Genomic DNA, 23,359 nt, shown 5'->3' on the forward strand with positions numbered 1-23,359 from the left:
GGGTTTCAATGCCAAGGACATATTCTACTAAATATAGCTGAAAACAGATATGCTTAATTTATAGGATATAGATATTATGACTTTACTAATTCATTTATACTCTCTCCTATGATCTTCCAAGTAAACTGAAACAATACACTCTAGATGAAATTGTGACAGATTAAAGACTGCTGGGGAAGTGAAGGCCTCACTGTTGATCTAAAACAACAGTTAGCTGTCATCTGCAGAGGGTTATCCCACATCTGTTTGGTGCTCAGTGTTTGCATTAACTGCTTAGAAAGAGAGTAGGTAACACCAGACTGGGAGAGAGTACAAAAATATCTGAGTCAGGCATGATCTGGAAAGCATGGGGGATTTCTGAGCCTGGAGAACACTGATCAATCTTGGTAATACTCTTCAAAATTATAACAGGTAAACCAAGTAATGGAATTAAACTGAGATAAGAGAGTTCTGGGTGAAATGTCTTCCTGGGGAGAACAGTGAAACTCTGCAATAAATTATCTATATTAGGAAATTTTTTAGAACCAGTTAAAGGAAAGAAAAAACAACTTAGATCAATTCAAACCTGTCTGCGAGGAATATGTAATTTATGTCAGGTTTATTTATCTGTTGTATTTTACTGTCCCAGATCTCAGCGAAAGCAAATAGACATAGCAAATAGACATATTTAGAAAGTTCTGGGAGGTGCCACCCCCCAGAAACAAAGTGCTTCTGTTCCCTGTGGTTGCTACCTTCCTTAATGACAGCCCAGAAATTTTCACTCTCACCTTTACACCAGCCCAGGAAAAAAAAAAAATCTCATCTTTCTCTACATTTGGCTCATGTACCATGTGTATAGACCCCAAACACTGTCAGACAGTGCCTAGGTTGCCTTTCTCCCTCTTTTACACTCACTTCTCCTTGAACTCCAGGGCCATAATCCTCGGATTCCCACTGCAAAGCAGACAAGGGGTCTGTCAGGTTTGGTCCATGTACATTGCATGGACATCAGCTGGAAGCCCCTTGTCTGTTCCTAATCCATTCCTTCAGCCTGCAGAGCAGCCCCTGAGCCTCTGGCAGTGATGTCAAAGCTTTCTTTATATTACTGGAAAAACACACACTGGCCTACACCCTGGCAAGGGGATATGTCCCACACAGTCTGGGCTGTGTGGGAGCAGCCAGTCCACACAGCAGACACAATGAGTTCCACCAAGATTTTGGCTTTCTCCTCATTGGGGACCACAAGGACAGTGCAGGCAAATCTAGATGTCATTTATTTACTTCTACAAGTTTGAACAATGGTGTGATACTGTCCCACACAGAGCACCTGCTCAGTGCTCTATCCCTGCCTGTAGAGGGGTGTGAGGGCAGTGCTGGGCTATGCACACATCTGGGGTTGCCTGAAGAAAGCAGTGAACAGAAAATTGTCAGCATCCTTAATGGCATCATCACCCCACTTTATTTGTATGCAGCTGCTCCATTAATATACAAAGTGGTATATTATACATATACAAAGTGGTAACATTTGGCTGGCGCTGTGCAGCGAGGATAATTGAGGCAAAAGCCATCTCTGACTGCACTAACCATCACTACTCAGGCTGAACCATGAAAAGGTCTCCTGTGGATCAATCCTGCTGCCATGACAGAGCAAAAAGGGAACACTGGTGACTCACAGCTCTCTGTTTCAAAAAGAAAGAATATATGGCCTGAGGACTGTCTCCCTTGCACAGAGAAGGCAGTGGGCCCTGCTGTAATGGCTCTGAGCAGGAGTGAGCCTTGAAGATTCCTTCCGTACATGTCTGCTAAAAAGAGACAACAAAGAACAGAGCCATAAAGCATGATCTGAAAGAAATTTGAAAAGCTCACACTGCTTCCTCCTCCTCATGAAAAGCTGGAGGGGTGACTAGACATCCAATTATCTCAGTGCTTCTTGAATAGAAATAACACAGCTGACTGATTTAAAAGGTCAGTACTCAGAATAAAGCAGCCTTCTCCTTAGTTTTGTGTTTTGCTGTGTCATGCCCACCTGAGCTTAACTTTTCACATGTTTTTTTTTAATTAGGCACTTAACAAATTGAAATCTTTCCTATTTATCTCCCAGAGCTTAAATAGTAATCCAAGAGGGATGAGCAGAGACTCTCTCACATGGACATACACAAGGCTGTCTCAGGCCCTGCAGCAGCTTCCTGCTTTTGGTGTTTGACACTTCTGCCCTCTGTCAGGTTACATCAGCCAGAGCAGGTGCTGTGCATGCCCAGCTGTTGTTCATACCCAGATGTGGTGCATACCCAGCTGTGGTGCGTATCCAGATGTGGTGCCCCAAAGTGCAGCCTTGTAGGAGTAGGGTGCACAGTGTGATGTGCAGTGTGGATGCTCCCTGTGACTGGGTGGATGGATTCACCCACACTGGTGTAAGGGCCTGGCTCAGCTGTGGTGGGCACCTCACTGCACCCTCTTTGCCAGGCCAGGAGCTGCTGTGAGCCTGCCCTGAGCGCTCCCTTTCCTCCTTTCCTCTTTTCCTCCTTTCCAGGCTTACGCGCTGGAAGGGAACCTGGAGCTGGAGCTGGTGAGAACAGCCTGCATGTGCAAAGTGGTGATCTGCTGCCGGGTGACTCCCCTGCAGAAGGCCCAGGTGGTGGAGCTGGTGAAGAAGTACAAGAAGGCTGTGACCCTGGCGATCGGAGATGGAGCCAACGACGTCAGCATGATCAAAAGTGAGTGGTGGCTGACAGCCAGCGTGCTGTAGCAGACTGACTCAAAGAGGTGCCTGCTCTCTGAGGGAGACTAGCAGCAGGAACACATATCTGAGTGCCTCCTGTACCACCCTCTTTGTAGAAACATGTGTGTGTGTCCCAGGTTTTGGCAGATCTCTACAGAGCACTCTCACTACAGGTTAGTTGTGTCTCCTGCCTTGTGGGTCACACTGGGCTCCTTCAGGAGCTAAGGTTGCTTTTTTGGTTTCTCCCTTAGAGCAGATAAAATGGTTGGTCTTGATGATCTTACAGGCGTTTTCCAACCTAAATGGCTCTGTGATTCTATGAAAAGCCCGCTTGGGCTGTGATATGTCAATCAGTGTGTCTGCATGGCCACCATTGCAAGGACAATGTATATAACAAACAGTGTGGACCATAGAGGGCCTGACTCAAGGCAGAAATAAAATCTTTGTGCCTGTAAATATTCTGTATAATATTATGTGGGGTGCTTTTTCAGCATTTATTTGTGTCAGGACTGTTTGTTAATTATGTCCCTTGAGTTACATATGGTAGGCTTCCAGGCCTCTCCATCCTTGAGCATCATTTGATGCTGCATTACCTCAGTGAATTTATGAAAAAAAATCCTAACTAGGTATAATTAAATTAAGATTATTCAGACAGACCTATTGCTAATATTCCTTGTGTTAATTTGCAAGAATTGATTAACTGGAGCCTCTTAATTAAGAAAGAAAAGGCTAAGTAGAGAGCTTCAAGGGAGATAAGTCAGGCAGTCAGCAAAGAAAGGAGAAGAAAGTTAAAGTGTACATAATAATTAGAAACTAATCCATTCCCCCCACAAGAGGATTGAGACTACGGGGTTTTATCAATTCAGTTCAGTGGAAACATCTGAATCAAACCAGCCTTCAGCCACTAAGATTGTATTCATTAGTTAAAGCTGTATAATTAGCTGTCACATTAAGCTTATGTCCATGTTTAATAAACGCAAGTTACTATTAAAAAAAAAATATGTGGCTCTTCTATCTTATTATTTGATTGAACTAATAAAGCCCAGGAAACATAAAAAGGCTACAGACTGCCTTTTAGCACAGTGTCTGAGAAAATTTAAAATGGTTTGAAGATTTTGCCTGTCTGGGATGATATTTTAAGGCTCCTGGAAGGACTTGCATGCATATTAAATAAAAGTCACATGTCAATATAAATTAAAGTTCCTTTTTCATAATAGCAGCCGTTATAAACAACAGTATTTGTGCTGCTGGAAAGCATTCAGAAAAAAACTGTAAACTGTCACTGAACCTATAATTTCATTCAAATAATAAAAGCCCACTTATGGGAAATGCATCACAGAGCCAAAATCATAGTGCTGCTGAAAGAATTAGTGCACCAATTTTTTTTTTGTTTGTTTTAAAAACTTTTCATTCTGACTTTCTATGAAGGCTGTGAGGGAATTAACACGGTATTCAATGCTGAATAATTCATTTTAAAAATGAATTTTAAAAAAGAGGGCAGTGAAAACTCTTGGTATAGTGAAGTGACCAACGACCTTCTTGTTGCAGCTGCCCACATTGGGGTTGGCATCAGTGGCCAGGAGGGGATGCAGGCGGTCCTGTCCAGCGACTTCTCCTTCGCGCAGTTCCGCTACCTGCAGCGCCTGCTCCTGGTCCACGGGCGCTGGTCCTACATCCGCATGTGCAAGTTCCTCAAGTACTTCTTCTACAAGAATTTTGCCTTCACCTTGGTGCATTTCTGGTATGGCTTCTTCTCTGGCTTCTCAGCACAGGTAGGTCTGGCTTCAGTTTCATCAGGGACGTGGAGATGGTCATAGGCAGCAGCTCTGCTGTGAAAACAGGCTGAGAGTGGAGGGCTGGTTCATCTGGGAGATGAGAAAGTTTCAGGGAGATCTTAGAGCACCTTTCAGTACCTAAAAGTGCTACAAGAGAGCTGTAGAGTAACTTCTTAGCAGGGCCTATTGCAATACGACAAAGGGTCATGATTTTAAACTAAGCTTAGATTGATTAACAATGAAGTAGTTTTTTGCAATGAACTTAGTAAAACATTCACAGAAGTTGCCCAGAGAGGGGGTTGATGCCCCCTTCCTGGAAACATTCCAGGTCAGTTTGGATGGGACTCTCAGCAACCCAACCTAGCTGAAGATGTCTGTGCTGATTGGAGGGAGGTTGATTTAGATGAATTTTACTGCACTCTTCCAAGCAAAACCATTCTGTAAGTCTACATTTAGCATTTCCAAGTGAAGTATCTGGAAACATTTTATAAGGAAATAAACTAAGCCATTCCTCCCACCTCACTGAACAAACTCAGGTCTGTATTCCTTGGCCACATAGGTACAAAGCAGATATTGCTGCCTCCATTGCTGCTGCTGGAGGACGGATACCTGGAGACAGAATATATATTGTGTAATCATATAATCATTAAGATTCGAAAATACTTCCTAGATCATCAAGTCCAACCAAAAACCCAATACTGTCATGTTCACCACTAAAGCATGTCCCCCAGTGCCACATCCACATGTTTTTTAAACACTCACCATCCTTTCAATGAAGATTTTTTCCCTAATATACAGTATAAACTTTCTCCGGCATTTAGGTGCATTATGAAGCACATGCATCACTTGCAGGAATTTCAAAAGTATTCAAAGTGGTTGCAACCATCAGCTGATGACAGAGATTAGAGTTTGGTGCAGATCTTGTAAGATCTACACTTGTGCTGTTGGCATATTTGGAGCAAGCAGTTTAACCTGCGATGCCTGTGGGCAGCAGGAGCTTGCCAGAGGAACACATCCAGAGTGAAAAAACTGGAGCTGGTTCATGGCAAACCAGCCTCCAACTAAACACAGACATGGGGAGTGCAGACATCAGGGGCTGGGGGTGCAGGGTGGTGCAAAGGGATCCTGCTCTTGCTACAGCCAGCAGTGGGTGCTCAGCAGGCTGGGCTGGCATAATGTGATCCTTCCCCTCTTTAGGGATGCTGAGTTTGAGTCATCTCATCCCTTTTGTCTCAGCATCAACTCAAACCAAGGTGTTGCAGCAGGTAATTGCATATACTTTCAAAGAAATGGAAAGCACAACTTTTTGCTAACTTCACTTGCTTTGTTTTTGTTTTCCCAGACTGTCTATGATGAGTGGTTCATTACACTTTACAATTTGGTATACACCTCTCTCCCAGTGCTAGGAATGAGTCTCTTTGATCAGGTACTGTTTCTGTCATCACTTTGGGGATTTTATTCATAGGGGTTTTGTATCCAGGTATTTTGAGTTGGTTCCATGAAGCAAAAGCATCTGACCTTTTGGCTACATACTGTGGTAACCTCTGAAATAATAATCTGACAGAGAGAACTTAAATCGCAAAAAAAAAAGATGCACCAGAGAGAAGGTGTATTCCCTTCTAGTCACATAATTTGGGTTTAAGTAGTCCTGTGAGGAACAGGGAGTTGAGATAAATATGATTACCCTGATTTGGCCTATAGGTTTCAGTGTGTGATGAGATTTTGGGTTATGCTGCTGCCTACAGCAGCAGGTGCCATTGCAACCCTCCCCTGGAGCAGTCATACCCTACTACCTGTGTTGTTGAAGCCTGGCAAGTGACTTCCTAATGACCAGACAAAACAATTTATTAACTGGATCTCTGAAAATAGATTTTGCAAGTTCAGCCTTTCTAGTGAGTTCTTTCTGTGGTAATTTCACACAAGTTTCAACCTCACTATTACTGTTTGACTAGACAAAGGAGCAATAAAGCTGCTCCTATATGCATTTTACAAGTTAAATGAAGGGGCATTGGTTACTTTCCAGTGGATCAGTGCTCCACTCTGGACACTTAAGGGATCCAAGTGAGACAGCCTTGCCTGTATGAGGAGGTATTTTCTAACTCTTAGCTTCCAGACAATTCTCTGGAGACCAGACCATGGAGTCTGCTTTAGATTAAGTGTATATTCTTTCTTTTTTTATCAGCTGTCAATTTTTTTTTAGCACAAGAAAGGTAAAATACTTTATGGTGACCTTGGGATGTGCCATGCCTGTAAGCACAACGGAGTGAATTGTGTGCTAGGCCTTTTCTCATGGAAATGCATGTCACAGGGACATGGCAGCCCTAACTGGCTCTGTGTCTTTGGCTGGGTAGCTGCCAGCAAATCTGACTGTCTCCTCTCTGCTTTCAGGATGTGGATGATCGCTGGAGCATGCTGTTCCCTCAGCTGTATGTGCCTGGCCAGCAAAACCTCTACTTTAACAAGGTGGTGTTTGTCAAGTGCATGTTGCAAGGGATCTACAGCTCCCTCATCCTCTTCTTCATCCCCTATGGGGCCATGTACAATACAATGAGGAGTGATGGGAAGGCCATTGCTGACTACCAGTCCTTTGCTCTGATGGCCCAGACCTGCTTACTGATCGTGGTGTCTGTACAGGTAAGGCATCCCAGGTAATAGTTTTAGGAATTAGTTGTTTCATGATAGCAGCATCTGGAGGGCCATTGACAGCATTGCATTTGCTACTGCATTGTGCAATCCTGCAAAAAAAGTCTCTTGACACCAGATTAGTCTCCTAAGTTCAACAGAACAGGAGATCTGTATGCTATAAAAGATCAGGGTGACAGGAAAGAAGAGTCTTTGCCTTGGGAAGATTACAGTCATAACAGACAAATTAGTTAAGGCAGGGAATAGAAAAGGACATGTTCTAGTTTTATGGGAAGGGTTTGAAGCACAGGGCTGTCTGTCTGCCATCAGGCAGTTATTTATAGGTTCTCCATTATGGAGATGTCTCTGCAGCCTGGCCCAGTGCATGATGTATGTGTGACACAGCCTGAACTTGCTGGAAGAAATAGCTAAGACTTGGTGGTAGAAAAGTCAGATGGTACCATCAGGATGAGAGAGATTTCTGAAAAGAAAACCAATCAATCACACTTTCCTGGATAATAGTTCCTGCTGTCTGAAGTCTTTGCAGACTTGTTCTCCTAACTTACAGTGTAAGGAGTGGGGAAATGAAGCCTGACTTGTTTGAACATACTGTGTTCAGCTCCGGGGCCCTCAGCATAAGAAGGATGAGGGCCTGTTGGAGTAAGTCCAGAAGAGGGAGGGCCATGAAGCTGATCAGAGGGCTGGAGCACCTCTGCTAAGGAGGCTGAGGACACTGGGATTGCTCTGTCTGGAGAAGAGGAAGCTCCAGGGAGACCTCATTGCAGCCTTGTAGTACTTACCAAGGGCCACAAGAAAGCTGGGTAGGGACTTTTCACACAGGCATGGAGTAATAGAAGAAGAGTTACTGGCTTTGAGATGAGAGTGGGTTTAGGTTAGATACTAGGAACAAATTCTTCCATGTGAGGGGGTTGAGGCACAGGCACAAGTTGCCCTGGGAAGCTGTGGATGCCCCATCCCTGGAAGTGTTCAAGGTCAGGATGAATGGGGCTCTGGTCTAGTGGAAGGTGTCTCTGCCTAAGGCAGTGGGATTGGAACAGGATGATCTTTAAAGTCCCTTAATATCCTGTCTCTGGGACTGGCCACTAGTGAATGCTTGAGGAGAGGGAACAACAGGATAAATATAGTAATCTTGCCTTCAATGGTTTCCCAGAATCTTATGATTTGTGACCTGTTATTTCTTGAGGCTTGAATGAATAGCATGCTCAGGGGGAGATGTACAAAGCAGAGGACAAGCTGTGTTCAGCACAGATCTGCTAAATCAGGAAGGCACTGACAATAGCTGCATTGCTCTCTTCTTTCAGATTGGCTTGGACACCTCTTACTGGACAGTTGTCAACCAGTTCTTCATCTGGGGCAGCCTTTCTGTTTATTTTGCTATCACGTTCACCATGTACAGTGACGGCATGTACCTGATCTTCACAGCCTCCTTTCCCTTCATTGGTAAGCCTGGGGACAAATCTGGATTGCACTCAGAATTGATATACTGCAGAGCTTAAAGTTTCCAAGCATTTCTATGTATATTTCAGGATATATTGGTTGCCTTTTCTGCAAGAAATGCCAGGATATTTCTGAGGGTTGCTGGGATTTATTTTGAATCCCATCCATCCAGGTGAATGTGTGCCATGTTCCCTTCCTTGTGTAAGATTCCCATGCAGTCATAAGAATTGTCTTTTAAATAAACCTGATGAGCTGGATGGAATGCTTTCTGCTGCTCTTCTATGTCTGGGTTCCAGATATCCAAGTTTTACAGCTATATAGGAGCGTCTTATTTGTAGCTGTGTGATCTTTTTAAAGAAGTTAACATTTTGGCATAGGAACGCATAGAAGTACAACATCCAGTCAGACATGAGAAAAATGCCATGTAATTATGGTGCCAGGATAAATGGCAAAATCCCCAACAACAAAACATACCAGTGGTGACCAGGTCTTTGTAGTTATTTTACACAACAAATTTCTGAACACGTGCAAAAAATTAAGGATAAAAAATGAGTCCATCTCCTGAGACTTTGACCAGGAAGAACATGTACTTATATGTAAGCAAAGTAATTAAAAGCAATTCAGATGTTTTTAATAGCTCTGTGCATCCATAGCCAATATAGATAAAACATTGTTATGAGTCTCTACTTATGAAATCCCAACACTTTTTATTTCAAGTCTCAGATCTTTGTATTAATCAATGCCTTCATTTTTTACTGACTTTTTCAGTAAAAACTTCTTTTGTCTATCTTCACTGCAACAGCAAAGGCCTTAGAAATATCTGAGATGCAGGTTAGTTGTTGCAACATATCTTTCAAGCAGATGATCACATCCACTTTGAGATGGCTTCAAGAATCAAAAATGCTGAGTGAGAGAAATCAGAATGTCTGTTCAATTTCCCAGGGCAGGTGGACAGTTGGACTGGATTATCTTGGAGGTCTCTTCCCACCTTGAGGATTCTATGATGGTTATAACTCACTTGCCAGGGGTATCTCATCTGCTGCTCTGTTGTTACTACATTGGTCAAAGAAGGCACAATGCTGAGGGCCTCTTAATAAGGTGCCAGTTTGAAACCATTTTTTAAGGAAAGTGTTTTTAGACTGGACTAAGACAACTTGTTTACTTACATTTCAGTGAAGCTGTATTACAGCAGAATTTGGCCAACTGGAAAGAAAATATTCAGCAAATATACTGCCAACACCAGCATCATTAAGTCCTGTAATGAGGGTTTTGCAGACTGTTTGTTCTATTCAACATTCCCACAGTTTTGTAAAAGCCAGAAATGAGCACTTTGGTTTCAAAGGAGGTGTCAGTGACATGCCACCATGTAGCAGTGGTGCTGCCAATACCCCTTTAGGCTACACTGTCTGTGCAGCTCCCCAGAGCAACACATGCTCCTCTCACAAAGGGCAGTGATTCCCATTGCCTGCTGGGCAGAGCCAGTATTTCATATCCTTTAGGAAATGGTGCAGGGAAGCAAGAAAGCATTATTCTTCCTTTTGCACTGGAATCCTGGGCTGCTGCTTAAGGTCTTCTGAATGTTTATATCAATCCTTTGCTGTGATTTGACTCTTCACAGAGAGAAAAGACTCACTCTGACACCCTTGTCCACCTGGGTTGTTGCTGCAATCATGTCTGGACATTGCATTTCTCTTTGCTCATCTCAGACAGTGACACTGGCTTTGCAGTTCTCTCTACAGCCAGGTGATTTCAATGTTGGAGATGAGTCTGCCTTGTATTTTGGTCTATTTGCCAGGTGCTCTGAAATCACAGAGAGCAGCAGGGAATAATGGTGGGAGCTGCTGCTTTTGCAGTTTTAATCGTGTGTGCGTTTGTTTGTTTTCCAGGTACGGCTCGTAACACACTCAGCCAACCCAACGTGTGGCTGGCCATCTTCCTCAGCATCGCCCTCTGCGTGCTGCCCGTGGTGGGCTTCCGATTCCTGAAGGCTCAGTTAAAGCCTACTCCCAGTGACAAAGTAAGGAGATACCTCATTAAACCAGAAATCCTGCTTGCCATGGCCTAGGCTCACTGTGGAGCCACATTTCATGGGCTTGGCATCACCTGGGCAGTGTGTCTGTATTGGTGCAACTGCTGCCATCTGTCTGTCCCTGACTCCCCAGAGAACAAGGATTGAATTTTGGGTTTGGCACGGTTCAAACCATCTGCAGCTGGGACCAAGGCTGAGATTATTTAGATGTGGATTAGATTGCTCTGAGGCAGGAAAGCTGCACTATTTTTAGGTGCAGGGTTTAAGCGCTGTGGCTCAGTGGCAAAGGAGTGGCATGTTCCTCCTGCCCTGATGCTGTGCAGTTTTTAGCCTGGCAGACCACAGGCTTTCACCCTCCACTAGGGAATATATGTTTGCTGGGGATTTTTTTACCTCTTTCAGAATTTACTTTTTGTAGCCAATGGCTGTATGCCCCCTCTGGAACCAGCTTCCCTCCCATCCCTGGGAATATGAAGGTGAGGGCACAAGGGCAGGGAGAGGCAGGGAGCGATGGAGTGGGCAGGGAGCACACTGCTCAGTGCAGCCAAGGGACCCCTCAAGAGCATCAGCGCACTCAGAGCTCCCCGGGCTCGCTCCCAAGCAGGAGCATTTGCTGAATGCTGCTGCCACCTCGTGCTTCCTTCCTCTCCCTGCACCGAGCTGCTGCGAATCGGGTCAGAGCGCAGCCCCAGGGCAAGGCTCCGCAGCTGACGCCCTCCCTGGTCATCCCCGGGATGGCTGTAGGAGAACATCAGGGGAATTCTCAGCCCTCGCAGAGAGGGTAGGCGGGTGCTAGAGAAGACTGCTGGGTAGGGAGGTCCTTGGGACACAGCTGGAGGCAGTTGGGGGGTGTAAAAATGGGCAGAGTTTACCCCAGCTGAGCAGAATTCAAACACGGCTGTCGCACAGAATCCCAGCCTCACTGCTGAGGTTGAGCATCCCTCTCTCTCTAGCACAAAATTACCTCTCTGCCTCCTCTTGGAAGTGAATGGTCACAGGATAGGAGTGGGTTTCCAGCTCTCCAGCTCCACAGAGTCCCCCAGATGGTGGCAGACAGGCCTGATGTTTAGAGAGGCCAAGCACCTGCCGCTGCCATTGTGCCAAGCAAGAAGCGCAGGAGTCTGGCAGCTGGGGGTTCTGCTGAGCCACAGGCTCTCAAGAGCAGCATTAGACAGCCCCATTCTGAAAAGGTTCTTGGCAGCAGATTAACTCAGTGGCCACCTGGGAGCAGAAAGGCCACTATCTGCAAATAAAGTGCAGTATTTATTTCCCATCTGCCAAGGAATAGTGGAATCTCTCAATTATCCCTGTGAGCATTCAAAGCCAAGTTGCATGAGGTGTTGATACACCTGATATAGTGGCAGTGGGGTTGGAATGAGATGATCCTCAAGGTCCCTTCCAACCCAAGCCATCTATGATTTCATAGTTCTATAACATTCATCATTGTAATCATAAAAAGCTTTTATGTATCAGAAACTCCCTTTACTAGCCTGTTTTCTATATTAAATATGCCAGTCCTTGAATGTTTCTTTATTAGTTTTCTGGAATTTTGACTTTTTGAGATGACTTTCACATTGTGGGTGATTTGAGTGAAAGTCCTACAGCAATACCCCAACCATGGCATATCAGAGATGTGGGGAAATCATGGAAATCATTCCCTCCCACGACTCACAGATGATGCTCCCATTAACACCTTTTAGAATAGAATAGATGCCTTTTCCTAAATTTTCCTCTGGATTCCCTGCTTTTGTTTCCCTTTCTCTGCTCCCCTTCCGCTCTGCTTGTTAATACTGATGCACTTAATGATGCTTGTTAATAATGATTCTGCTTTTCCTGCGTTCTCTTGCGGTTCCCAGGTGCTACTGAAGATCAAGGAAGCCAAGAAGAGGCCCCCTCCGCCCTCTCCCAAGCGGCGCCTGCGCCGCACCAGCACGCGCCGCTCCGGCTACGCCTTCTCCCACCAGCACGGCTTCGGAGCCCTCATCATGTCCGGGAGGAACATGAGGCCAAAGTCACCTTTTGCCACAACGGGAACATTTTCACCCAACAGTGACAAATATAAACACAAAGGATTGTAACGGAGGAGGAGAAAAAAAGGAGAGAAGAAAAAAGACACACCCCCCTTCACCCCCTTTTTCCCCTTAAAGATTAACAAAGCAAACCAAAGTAAAGGGCTGTCAGGAGAGGAGGCTGTGCTGCCTGCAAGGCACCAAGACACTGGCTACCCAGAACTCTGCCCTCTGGGCTGCCAAATCAAGGACTTGGGGCTTTCCTTTCACCCACGTGCACTCTCTGATTCTAGTTTCTTCTCCAGAGACGTGTGCTGCTGCTGGGGAAGGCGAGCAGGGTGAGCTGGAGCTCTGGTATCCCAGAGGGCCTCCCTGGCACAAGAGAGAGTGTGCTGTGGGAGGCATCTCTGCTCCCTGAGATTGTTCATAATGATAATGTTTTTTTCTCCCTCTAACTATATACCTCAGAGCAAAGAGAATTTCAGCCTGAGGAAAAGGTTGAATTGGCAATGTCTTTCTCAGTCATGTGCCTTCTGTTTTTCTTCATGAATCGACTCTGGGCCGTATTACTGGGGTGACAGTATTGACCCCAGGTGTGCCTTAGGTCCAGCCACACAACCCACAAATCCATAGCCTTTGTAACGTGTGATTTTGTAGCCTTTTGACTGTGATCCACTTTCTCAAGAGATGGCCAGTACCCAAACACCACCCTCTTCCCACATCTGCCATCAGGAAGTGCTGCAAGCTCAGAGAAACCCTTAGTAGGTCAAGGGACCAGGAGCTGACAGTCATCAGCCTGCCCTGATTTATCTGGGTTGCAAATCTGCTCTTGTAAAGGATTATTGTCCTCAGAACCCTCTCAAGCTTTGTAACTGGGCACCAGCCATTTAATTTAGACTTAAAATAAAAGAGCAGAAGGCACTCAGGCTTCCTTATGGATCAAACCATGAAATCTGGCCCCTGAGAAGCCCATGCCATGATTAGGGCTCAGCTGAGCTGCCAGCACAAGGCATCTGCCCCCCCTTAACAGAATGAGGTGTGTGCACATCTGGCTTGATGGTGATCACACCAGAATTACTGAAGCCAGAAAAGCTATTTCATGGCCAGCAGCTGAAATAGGCTTTGCTCCACTGGTGCTGGGGTTCAATGTGAGGGATAAGCATGGCCTGGTGGCTCCCTCACCCTCCCTGATGAGCAGAGTGGCCACAATTCAGAGGAACTCAGTGAGGCCTCAGGAGTCTCTGCAGTGTTTCATGGCTGCAGTGTTTCTCTGTGCTGGCTCAAATTTTACTTGGGAACAGGTTATCTATCAAACGCGGGTAGCAGAGAGCTGAAAATCCGACCAGTCTGACTGCCAGCAGAGGGACCTAAAATGCACAGACGCAGCTAAAGACGTGGTGATCCTGAGGGACTGGGATTTGCTCGCTGTTTTGTCACAGCAGCTCCATAATCAGCAGGGTTACTGGGTGGAAGGCCAGCGTGGCAGCATGAGAGTCTGTCCTGCCAGCACTGCTGAGCTGTCTAAATGCAGCTTTTTTTGTGCAGAGGACTAAGCCTCTGGCTGTTGTTACCGGGGTGGTTTTTTGGTTTTGTTTTTTTGTTGAGGTTGGGTTTTATTTTTCAGCTCCATTATACAAATTTAGACTCCTTTCATAATTTGAATTGGATTTTTTTTTGTGCAGTAATCAGTTGATATTTATGAGACTCTGCCCTGAGTCTCTGAGCTGTCAGGAAGCAGTGTATGATGGCAAGAGGCCAGCCATGTCCCCGTGTCATGGAACACCCTGCTGCCTGTGGTCCCAGTTTCAGCACATACTGTGTGAGATTGTTTGAGCTCTAATAGAAGGTTTCATCTCCCTGTGTTTTAACTCAGTGCAGGAAAGAAAAAAACAAAAACCACAACCATACTAGTCCGTTGCACCTGCTGCTTGGGGAGGCTTGTTGCAAACTGTGGTATTAAATTTCAGCATGGCCAGTGCAAAACTGGAGCTGGGGCTGGGTCCAGACTTCAGTGTCTAGGAGCTGCTTGCTAGGGAAGGAGTAAATTATCTGGTGATCTCCCCTGGAAGGAGACACCTGAGTAAAGTGAGAGCCTGCACTCTGGCTGAGGAAACCACTCTGGTAATTCATGCTTGTCACCTCCCCCTGATTTACCATTCACTTTGCAGAGACAATCATGGCTTTCTGACCAGGATTTTACTTTTCACATCAGCCTCCCTGGGGTTAGGGGGAAAAGGAGAATTTGTGCAGATAAGCAGACAGAGCCATGATACCCAGACTGGTCTGTGGATTGAAAGTCCTATCAAAGCTGTTCCTGGCATCTGATGCAGCAGAATATATTGCAGAGCAGCAGAGGCAGATCTTGTGCTGACAGAGCAAGGAAAATCTGACACTGTGCTTCTCTTCTCATACAGTTTACGTGCGAAGTACTCACCTTCTGGCTAAAAGGGGATTTGAAAATGTTGGCTACAACATGTAGGGGATAATAAAGCTGTTGGTGAGCTTGCACCAGATACAATTCTTTGGGTGGTTTGACACAATCAGCATCTGAAACACATCAGCTGGCAGTGATGTCTGTACTACATCACTCCTGATTTTGTAAAATAATTGTTTTTTTTTTTTTAATAAAAAGAGAATATTGGGATGATAGATTCCGTGGCACACTGTTAATTGATGTAACAAGTTTATACGCAGAAGTGCACGGGGTGGGGGGACGGTCTGTGGGACAATGGATTTGAGACGGCCACCCTTTTCATCCGGTATCCTGACGCGGGAAGCACACAAATTCCCAAAATTTTCCATCCTGGCTAGGATGTTTTAGGAGGAAACTCAGAGGAAACGTCAGACATCCTTAGGCGGAGGGCCCGTTGTGGGCGGGCAGCGCGGAGAGCCCGCCCCGCGGAGCGGCTGTAAACAGCGGAGCGATGCGGGCGCTCGGTAAGGGACGGCGTCGGGGCGGTGCGGGAATGTGCGGAAACTGTGCGGGAATTGCGCGGGCAGGAGCGGGGCCGCTGCTTCTCGTGTGCGCAGCGCTCTGCTGGGCTCCCTGGGACAGGTCAGACCGCGTGTCATCGTCTGTGCCGTGTCTGAAAATTATAATTTGGTCTTCTATGAGGCTCTGGCTTTTCACAGACATGTCAAAAATTAATCCCTGAAATAGAGTTTGGAGTTTGTTTTCACCCTCTTCCTTTTTTTCCTCCTCATTATTCCATAATATAAATATTCACAGTTTGAACATTGTTTTGCTGTTGTGCCTGTACTTGCTGCCCTGCTGGGCTGCAGTTTGGGGGTCGAGAATGATAATGATAGTGATAGTGATAATAATGAAAGTGCTCTGATGGTGTTGAGGCACCAGAACAGGAGGCCCAGAGAAGCTGTGGGTGCCCCATCCTTGGGAGTGCTCAAGGCCAGGTTGGATGGGGCTCTGAACAACCTGGTCTGGTGCAGGGTGTCCCTGCCCATGGCAGGGGGATGGAACAAGGTGGTCTTTAAGATCCCTTCCAATGCAAACCATTCTGTGATTCTTGATAACCAGTGATGACGTGTTTCCTTGTCTTACACTGCAGCAGAGCAGAGCTTGGAACAGCTCTCTCTCCTGAACCCACAGGGTGACAGTGAGCAATCTCTGTCCCTGATACTGTGGGGCAGCAGGTGCGTTTGGGCAGAGACACATCAAGGGTGTTCTCCACTGCTAACTGCAACACCTGCATTCCAGGCTGCCTGGTAGCTCTCACTCTGCCCGTGTGCATCCACACAACTCTCTCCCACTGACCTCCAGCCTGGAAGTCCTTACTTGTGAGCAGCTCTTAGGAAATGGGAGGGCAGAGGAGCAGTACGTGCTTGCCCTGGGCTCTCCAGTTGGATACTCAGCAAAGTCTGTTGCATGAATAGAGACATCTCAGTAATGACCCATGCTAATTACCAGCTGGAACAAAACCAGGAGCACAAAGGCCCTCTTGGATGTCTGTGGGCACATGCACTGTATCTCTAACCCCATGAGACCTCTGATAAAATTCTTTCTAAATCCAGGTATTCCAGTTGGAAAGCTTCCTGTCCTAAGGGTTGATTTTCCTCTCTCTCTAATTTTCAACCTAAATGTGTTCACTGCATTTATTCTCTTGTTGTCGTGCCAGCTTTATACTTTTGCTTCAGCACTTTTGTTTGTCTCCTGTGATATATTTAGACAGCAATCCTATCCGCTCTCTGCCTACATTTGCCTAGGCTAAACAAGCCAGGCTCTTAAGTTTCTTCTTGTTTGATAGGTTTTTTGTTTCCCTCAGGCCCTTTCTGCACCTGTTCATTTGAGTTTATAATTTTTAAATGCGGGTGACCAGAATTTTTTTTGCACGATGCTTCTTTTATCAGTGCCTGTACAATAGCTCTGGTATTTCACTGCCTCGCCTAGAATTGTGTTTGCTTTTCTTACAGCCTCATCATCTCTGTGTTCTTCAACACTGTTTTAGTGGTTATTTTTCATAATTTTCTTATGAACATGCACAATTGTTAGCTAAATTAGGTTAGCTACATAAATACCTCTCCTCTCATGCCTGACAACATGGGGAGGAGCTGAAGTCATCACAGAATAAGTCTGCGCATGCTGATGCTTTAAACTGGTGCCTTGTCCTCGGGGCCAAGCTTTTTCCATGAGGGCTGGCAAGGACATTCTGCTACATCTGCTGATGTGTTGGCTGATGTAAATATCCTGGAGTGAGGGAGCTGCCATTTCTCCCAGCAGTAAATGTGGGGCTGAGTTCCCAATCACAGCCCCCAGACAGCCCTGTCCCTGTGATAAAGGTGTGTTGCTGCAGGATGTGATGAAGGCTCACAGGAAGGCTGCAGAGCCCTGCAGCCTGGGCTTGACCTCTGAGTGCTTTTGGCTGTATCTGCAGCATAGCTACTCTTCAGTTTTTCCAAAGCTAGTCTTCTGCTGCCCTGCTTCTTTTACTGAATTTAGAAGTAGAGAGTGTTTTTTCTCTTCCTGGCGCTATAGGGAAGCCACCTCTCTCCCATCACCCCCAAATTGAAGGAAAGAGGTTTCCATAGCCCTGTCTCTTTCCCCAGCCTGCCTCTCCTCTCCAGCTGGGTGGAGCTGACTGTACGGAGCTGTCAGCTCCTGCTTTTCCACCCAACGTTGAGCCCTCTGCTAGACTTTCCAGCTATAAATGGATCTCGACTTTTCCACCCCCCTCTCCCAACACCAGGAGATGTTGTGGGATATCGGAGCTGGGCCAGGCTTCCTCTGAATTGGGAAAACATATGACCCAACTGCTGGCTTTTTGCATGTTCTCTGTGAGCATCGTGCTGGCTGTGGGGGAGCTGTGTGTGTCCTGGTGAGGGCTGTGCTGCTGAGTTCCTTGTGGGCACTGCGGGAGCAGCTGGTCTCAGGCCTGAGTGCCAGGCCTGCAGGTGCCCTCACCAGCCCCACAGGTCACCCCACAAACACAGCATTGTGTGATCTGAGCAGTGGGTCTCCAGGGAAGGCCAGTGTTTTTGTTACTGTCTGCATCCTGCCTCCACATCCAAATCGGGCCCTTCATAGAGGAGGCCTCGCTTTTGCACATAATGAGCAGTCCTGTTTGCTTCCCTTAATTTTGGGATTTGTGGCAGGGATCCTGAGATCTCTTTAGCTTTACTGCATTCTGGCTCCTTGGAGAGGCAGGGAGCATCAGTATTTCCTCGTTCACCAGGGAGCTGGGGCCTGAAGTACGCACACCAAGGTGACTCAGGGAGTCAGTAGCTGCCCTGGATTTTAAACTGAAGGCTTTTGTGTCATCAAGTGCTAGCCTTCATCAGCCCTGCGGGCATCCAGGCCGTTCATTCCAAGAAGAGAACAGGTCTGTATTTAGAAAACTAATTTGTACTCTCATGTTGAAAAATTGCAGTCTGAGACTCTGCTAGTCAGTGTGCTTTGTGGGAGCTGCTGGGCAGGGTTCCAGTCTGGTGACCTTTTGCTGGCAGCAGTGGGTTTGCATCGTTTTGTCTTAGACAGCAACACCTAGAGCAGCTGCTTTAGAGGCTTCCTCACCTCCTGGCAGTCATCCCTCAAAAAGCTTCAGGCTGTGGATAAGGGATCATGGAATATTCAGAAGGTGCAAGCCTGGTTTATGGCTGTGCAGTAGTATCTCTGCAGTTCTGCTTCTGTTTCAGTTTTTGCTGTGGCAGCAGATGCTGTCTGACACATTTTCCTGCGCAGGCTGCCTGGTATCCTGCATTTTCCTAACTCTGTGGCTTCGTTGTGTTGCCTTTTGGATGGGTCAGTACATCTGTTGACAGGGCAGTGTTCAATGGACAATGTCCAGGAATAATTCTTTTTTTTTTTTAATGTGAGCTGGAGAATGTAATGTCCCAAACCATGATATTGCATAGGGCTTACGGTTTATTAAAACCTAATTTCTGTCTCCCTTCTGGGAGTATGAGCAGTATTTTGTACAAAACAGATGAGGGATAGATGAAGTGCTCCTTCACCCTTTTCCACTTCATTCCTGAGCTTTGAGCTCTGGGAAGATATGAAATGAAATTACTTTATGTAGTTGTAGATGCTCTTTCCTGTGGTAACCTCTGCTGCAGCCAGGCCAGGTGTCAGAACCTGCTGGTTTGCCAGATCAACTTGGAGTGCTTCAGGTTAAACTTGGTTGTAAGGAGTTTCCCTGCTTGTAGTGTCCCTCCCAGATGTACAGGGAGGCTGGTTACCCCCAGTTCTTTTTTTCCTTATGTAATCTGCCTTCCACTGAGTACTTAATTCCCAGCTCTTCACCAAAGCCCTGGATTCATAGCAGGGTGTTTAATGAGCTTCGCTGTCTCTAGGTCTCTGTTCTTCTGATTCTGGAGCATGAAGCCTCATTGAGGTTTTGCTGCTGGTACCTGCTGCTCACCTGAAGCCCACAGTTTCTCCATCTCCTCATTTTGCCTGGACTGGAAATTATGGTTTCCACAGTTCACATCTCTTGTGCCTGGGGTGAGTGTTTGGTGAGCATATTTATTTCTGGTTACTTAAGCATTCATGTGGACTCTGCACTTCCACCTGAGTCCTCAGTGGATGAGCATGGTCTCTGCCACCCAACACTGCAGGCTCTTTCAGGGATCTTTGGCAGAATGGTGATGGTGCTGAATCATATTTTCAATTAAAGCTTTATTTTCTTAACAGGTTCCTGGTAGCCAGGAAATGTAGCATGGTTTGGGTTGGAAGGGACCTGAAAGGTTATGTAGCATTCCTGGTCACTGTGCTTGGAACACTCCTTGTCAAATGCTGTGCTTTGCAGGGCATCACAGCTCTGGTACCTGCAGTGCCTGGTCCCAGGGGTGCCTGTGCAACACATCCAGCTGTGGTTTGGAAAACAGGGTGAAGACTGTAATTTTCTAGTGATTCTGAATTGGTCTGGGTGGTTGGTTTGAAAATTTCTTGAGGAATTACAGGAGCATCATGCAGAACTATTAGCTTGGTAAAACAGCAAGTGGGAGATCGTGCTGATAAATGCCACATGTAATGGTGATCTGGAAACAGTTTCTCACTTCCCACAACAAGCTCTTTGGAGTCACTATGGATTGTTATCTGAGCACATCACCTAAATGTTCAGCTGTAGCCAAAAAACACTGGAAACCAAATTTGTTGGTATATATTCTTGTATACTAGATACACGTTGTGCCTGCATCTGGGTATGACATACCAGCTGGTCACCCTCTTTCAGAAAGAGTAATGTAGACCTGGAAATGATAGAGAAAAGTGTAATGGGGATGATTAAGGGACTGGGATAACTTCTGTAGGAAGAGAGATGAAACAAGAAAAAGTAGATGATACTGGGAAAGAGCAAACATCTGTAATAGAGGATTCAGCAGGGAGGAGTAAAGACTGACCTTAATAAACTTTGCTATTTCCCACAGCACAGAGGAAGTGCATCCAGCAAAATAATTTATTAGACAGGAGGCTGAGGAAGTCCTTTTTCAACACAGTTGATTTGTAGAACATGTTGCTACGAGATGGCATGAAGACTGAAAATACACACAGATTCCAAAAGGAACCAGACACCTCAATGGCAGAGATGTGTTTCAGTGTTTGAAACATGATGGTCAGTGTGTGACCTCCAGCTGTAGGAGCTCCTGATTGTTGCAGGCTGGAAGAATGTGTCTTTAGGGGAGAGATCACTCTGACTGCACTCAGTGAAATCACTCTGTGAATTTTATGTGCCAGTGCCACATTGTCAGGGATAGGGCACTAGACCAGAAGGATTTGTGGTGCAACCCTCTCAGGTGGTTCTGGTTACCAGAGCGTGCTGGAACAGTGGGGTGAAGATGAACTGATTTGGTTTTGAACACTTCTGCTCTCATGAGTCTCCTGTGGGAGTCACGCACAGCTCACCACAGATTTTCTTATCATTTTTATTAGCAAATCTGGATGGACTTCCAGGAGAACAGGACTGATGCAGGCACAGCCCATCTGCTGGCTCGGTGTGCCAGGTACTGCTGTGGTTGTTGCAGGGTGTGCCAGCCCAGTGAGCCCTGCCCTGCCAGGCAGGTGGCATGCTTGGCATTAGCTGTCCAGTCCTATCATTTTTCCCTCTTGGCGTATGATTAAAATATGGTTTGTCCCCTGATGGAGCAAAGTCTGGATTCTTAGAGCCTCTTATTCGCATAACTGTGGGTGGTGTTGTTATCCATCCAAATGTCTTGTCCTACGGAAAGGGGAAAGAACAGACTATTGCAAATTCTATTGTGAATTCCTTTATCCTTTCCAAGTCTTATGTTGCAATTTCCTTCACAGTCTAAATAGCAAAATGTCTCCAGTCTCTCTCCACAGAGATCTATGAAAGTTTAGAACTATAAAGCCTTGAGAAGCCTTGAAAAGGCTTTTTGGTGTGTTTATTTTGCATTATTCTGTAGCTCTGATAGACAGCCAGTATGCTGCTCAGGATGTAGCCTCTCTTGCAAGGAAAGGAGACATGTATATACATTATTTGCTGATAATGAAGTTCTCATTTTTGAAGCATTGACAGCAGCCCTTCTTACTTGCTGATCATCCTGTTGAAAACTTACCAAATCAATGTTCCTGGCATTTTGGTTTGTTTGGTTTGTTTTAGCTTTGTTGTTGTTGTTTGGTTGTTTTTGTGTTGTTGTTGTTGGTGGTTTTTTTTTTTTTTTTTGGTTTGGGGTTTTTTTTGTGGAAGCTGGCTGAGGCTGGAGCAAAAGCAGTAATGGACATACCATATTTTGTCTGCTATTCAGTTTGCTGCAAATGGGTTCTTCACTGGTTAAGCCTGATCATTGTATCACAATGAGATTTTTGGGAACACTGGACTCAGAATCCAGTCATAATTTTACTTCTGCCTTGTTCCTTGAACTCATAAACATTAGAATGTTTGTCCCTCTTTTAGCGGGAAGGATAGAGCTTTAAAGCCAATTCCCTGTTCCCTACAGAGAAGAAAAAAAGTCTCCTGGCAGCCCCAAGCTGTTTTTAAACGAGACAAATGCCCATGGTGCCTGTCTGCCAGAGCCCCCAGCCCCTACAGCGAGTCCCCTTTTAGCACACTGCTCCGTGCAGCTATATCTGGCTCCAGTTCTTTGTTCGGGGAACGTGACCTCATAGTTGTTTTGGTATTTCCAGTGATTCAGCCTGGTCCGGGGCAGGGAGGAGTCATTCCTGGTGCAGGCTGACAGGGTGTTTGTGCGTTTCTGGAATTCCAGAGCAGTGCAGCCTCAGCCCTTCCGCTGCTTTGACAGCTCGGCCGAGGCTGGTGCACTGCATTCCTGCCTGGCAAATGGCCTGGGCGCAGCTGGTAGAGGGGTTGATGCTCCTGCTTTTGGGGGTAATGGGGATCCCTGTCTTTGCAGGGTACCTGCTGTGCTGAGGGTGAAGGAAGCTGCAAGCAGTAGCTTGTATGTTGAGGGAAGCCACAAGGGATCTCAGCTGTGTGGGTGGGAAGAGAGTCCCACAGAATGCTCATTCCTGTTCACGGGCTCCAGCATCCCATGAGGAAGTTAACTTTGCAGCATCCACAGCAGCTTGGTAAGTGTTATAGTCCTTGTTTTTCAAGGGGGGAAACTGAGGCACCGAGTGGGAAAATGGTCTTCTTGAGGTTTTACACCACTGAGCTGGAGATCCCCAGATGCTTACAGACAGTGGTTGCTCGAGAACTACAGGAACTCCTTGTTCTTCGTTGCCAGTTTCACCCAGAGTCACTGGTGTGGGCTATATGCCTGCCTGGCACAGGGCTTATAGGCAGTGCCTGCTGGGCTCTGAAATGTCCTGAAACAGCTCCTTCCCAGCCTCTCCCTAAGATCTTCCAAGGCTTGTTAAATGGGTATGCATGAAGCCTGCGAATCTCTCCTCTGCTGCTGATTCTAGTTGAAGGCACAGTGGAGAAAAAGACCCTGAACCCTTTAAACCTTGCTTCTTAACCTTGAGATGAGCTCAGCTGATTAGAGCACGGTGCTTATAATGCCAAGGTTGTGGGTTTGACCCCTGAATGGACATTCACTTAAGGGTTGGACTTGATGGTCCTTGTGGGTCCCTTCCAATTCAGAATAGTCTGTGATGCCAGCCTAGTCCCTATTCCCCATGTTCCATATTTGCCGTAAATCCAGCTGCAGTACAGCTTGTAAAGTACCCTGAGATGGCAAGGAAAGAAGAATCCTGGCAGGTGTTACCAAAGACATTGAACTGGGGAGAGATGGGTAAGTGTCAAAGATGTGGAGACCTGGAGCCTGGGAAGCAGGCCTGGACAACAGGAGTGGGTCAGGGCAGGTGAATGGAGCAGTGCTCCAACCAGCCTTTCTC

At 46.2% G+C, this 23,359-nt stretch overlaps 1 protein-coding gene across 3 annotated transcripts in view; it reads left to right on the forward strand.

The window, feature by feature from the left end:
* The window catches only part of LOC102061741 (phospholipid-transporting ATPase ID), a 108,081-nt gene that overhangs the window by 70,486 nt on the left and 14,236 nt on the right, over positions 1-23,359 (forward strand). For all 3 annotated transcript variants that reach the window (XM_074533105.1, XM_005491738.4, XM_026796275.2), the window contains exons 22-30: positions 2,510-2,693; positions 4,247-4,470; positions 5,816-5,899; positions 6,862-7,107; positions 8,418-8,556; positions 10,440-10,570; positions 12,439-15,528; positions 19,396-19,546; positions 22,414-22,588. In XM_074533105.1, coding sequence (XP_074389206.1) covers positions 2,510-2,693; positions 4,247-4,470; positions 5,816-5,899; positions 6,862-7,107; positions 8,418-8,556; positions 10,440-10,570; positions 12,439-12,660 — 1,230 coding nt within the window. In that variant the 3' untranslated portion in view covers positions 12,661-15,528; positions 19,396-19,546; positions 22,414-22,588. The remainder of the gene's footprint in view (positions 1-2,509; positions 2,694-4,246; positions 4,471-5,815; positions 5,900-6,861; positions 7,108-8,417; positions 8,557-10,439; positions 10,571-12,438; positions 15,529-19,395; positions 19,547-22,413; positions 22,589-23,359) is intronic.

This window comes from Zonotrichia albicollis, chromosome Z (assembly GCF_047830755.1).
Source record: "Zonotrichia albicollis isolate bZonAlb1 chromosome Z, bZonAlb1.hap1, whole genome shotgun sequence".
NCBI classification, from domain to species: Eukaryota; Metazoa; Chordata; class Aves; order Passeriformes; family Passerellidae; genus Zonotrichia; species Zonotrichia albicollis.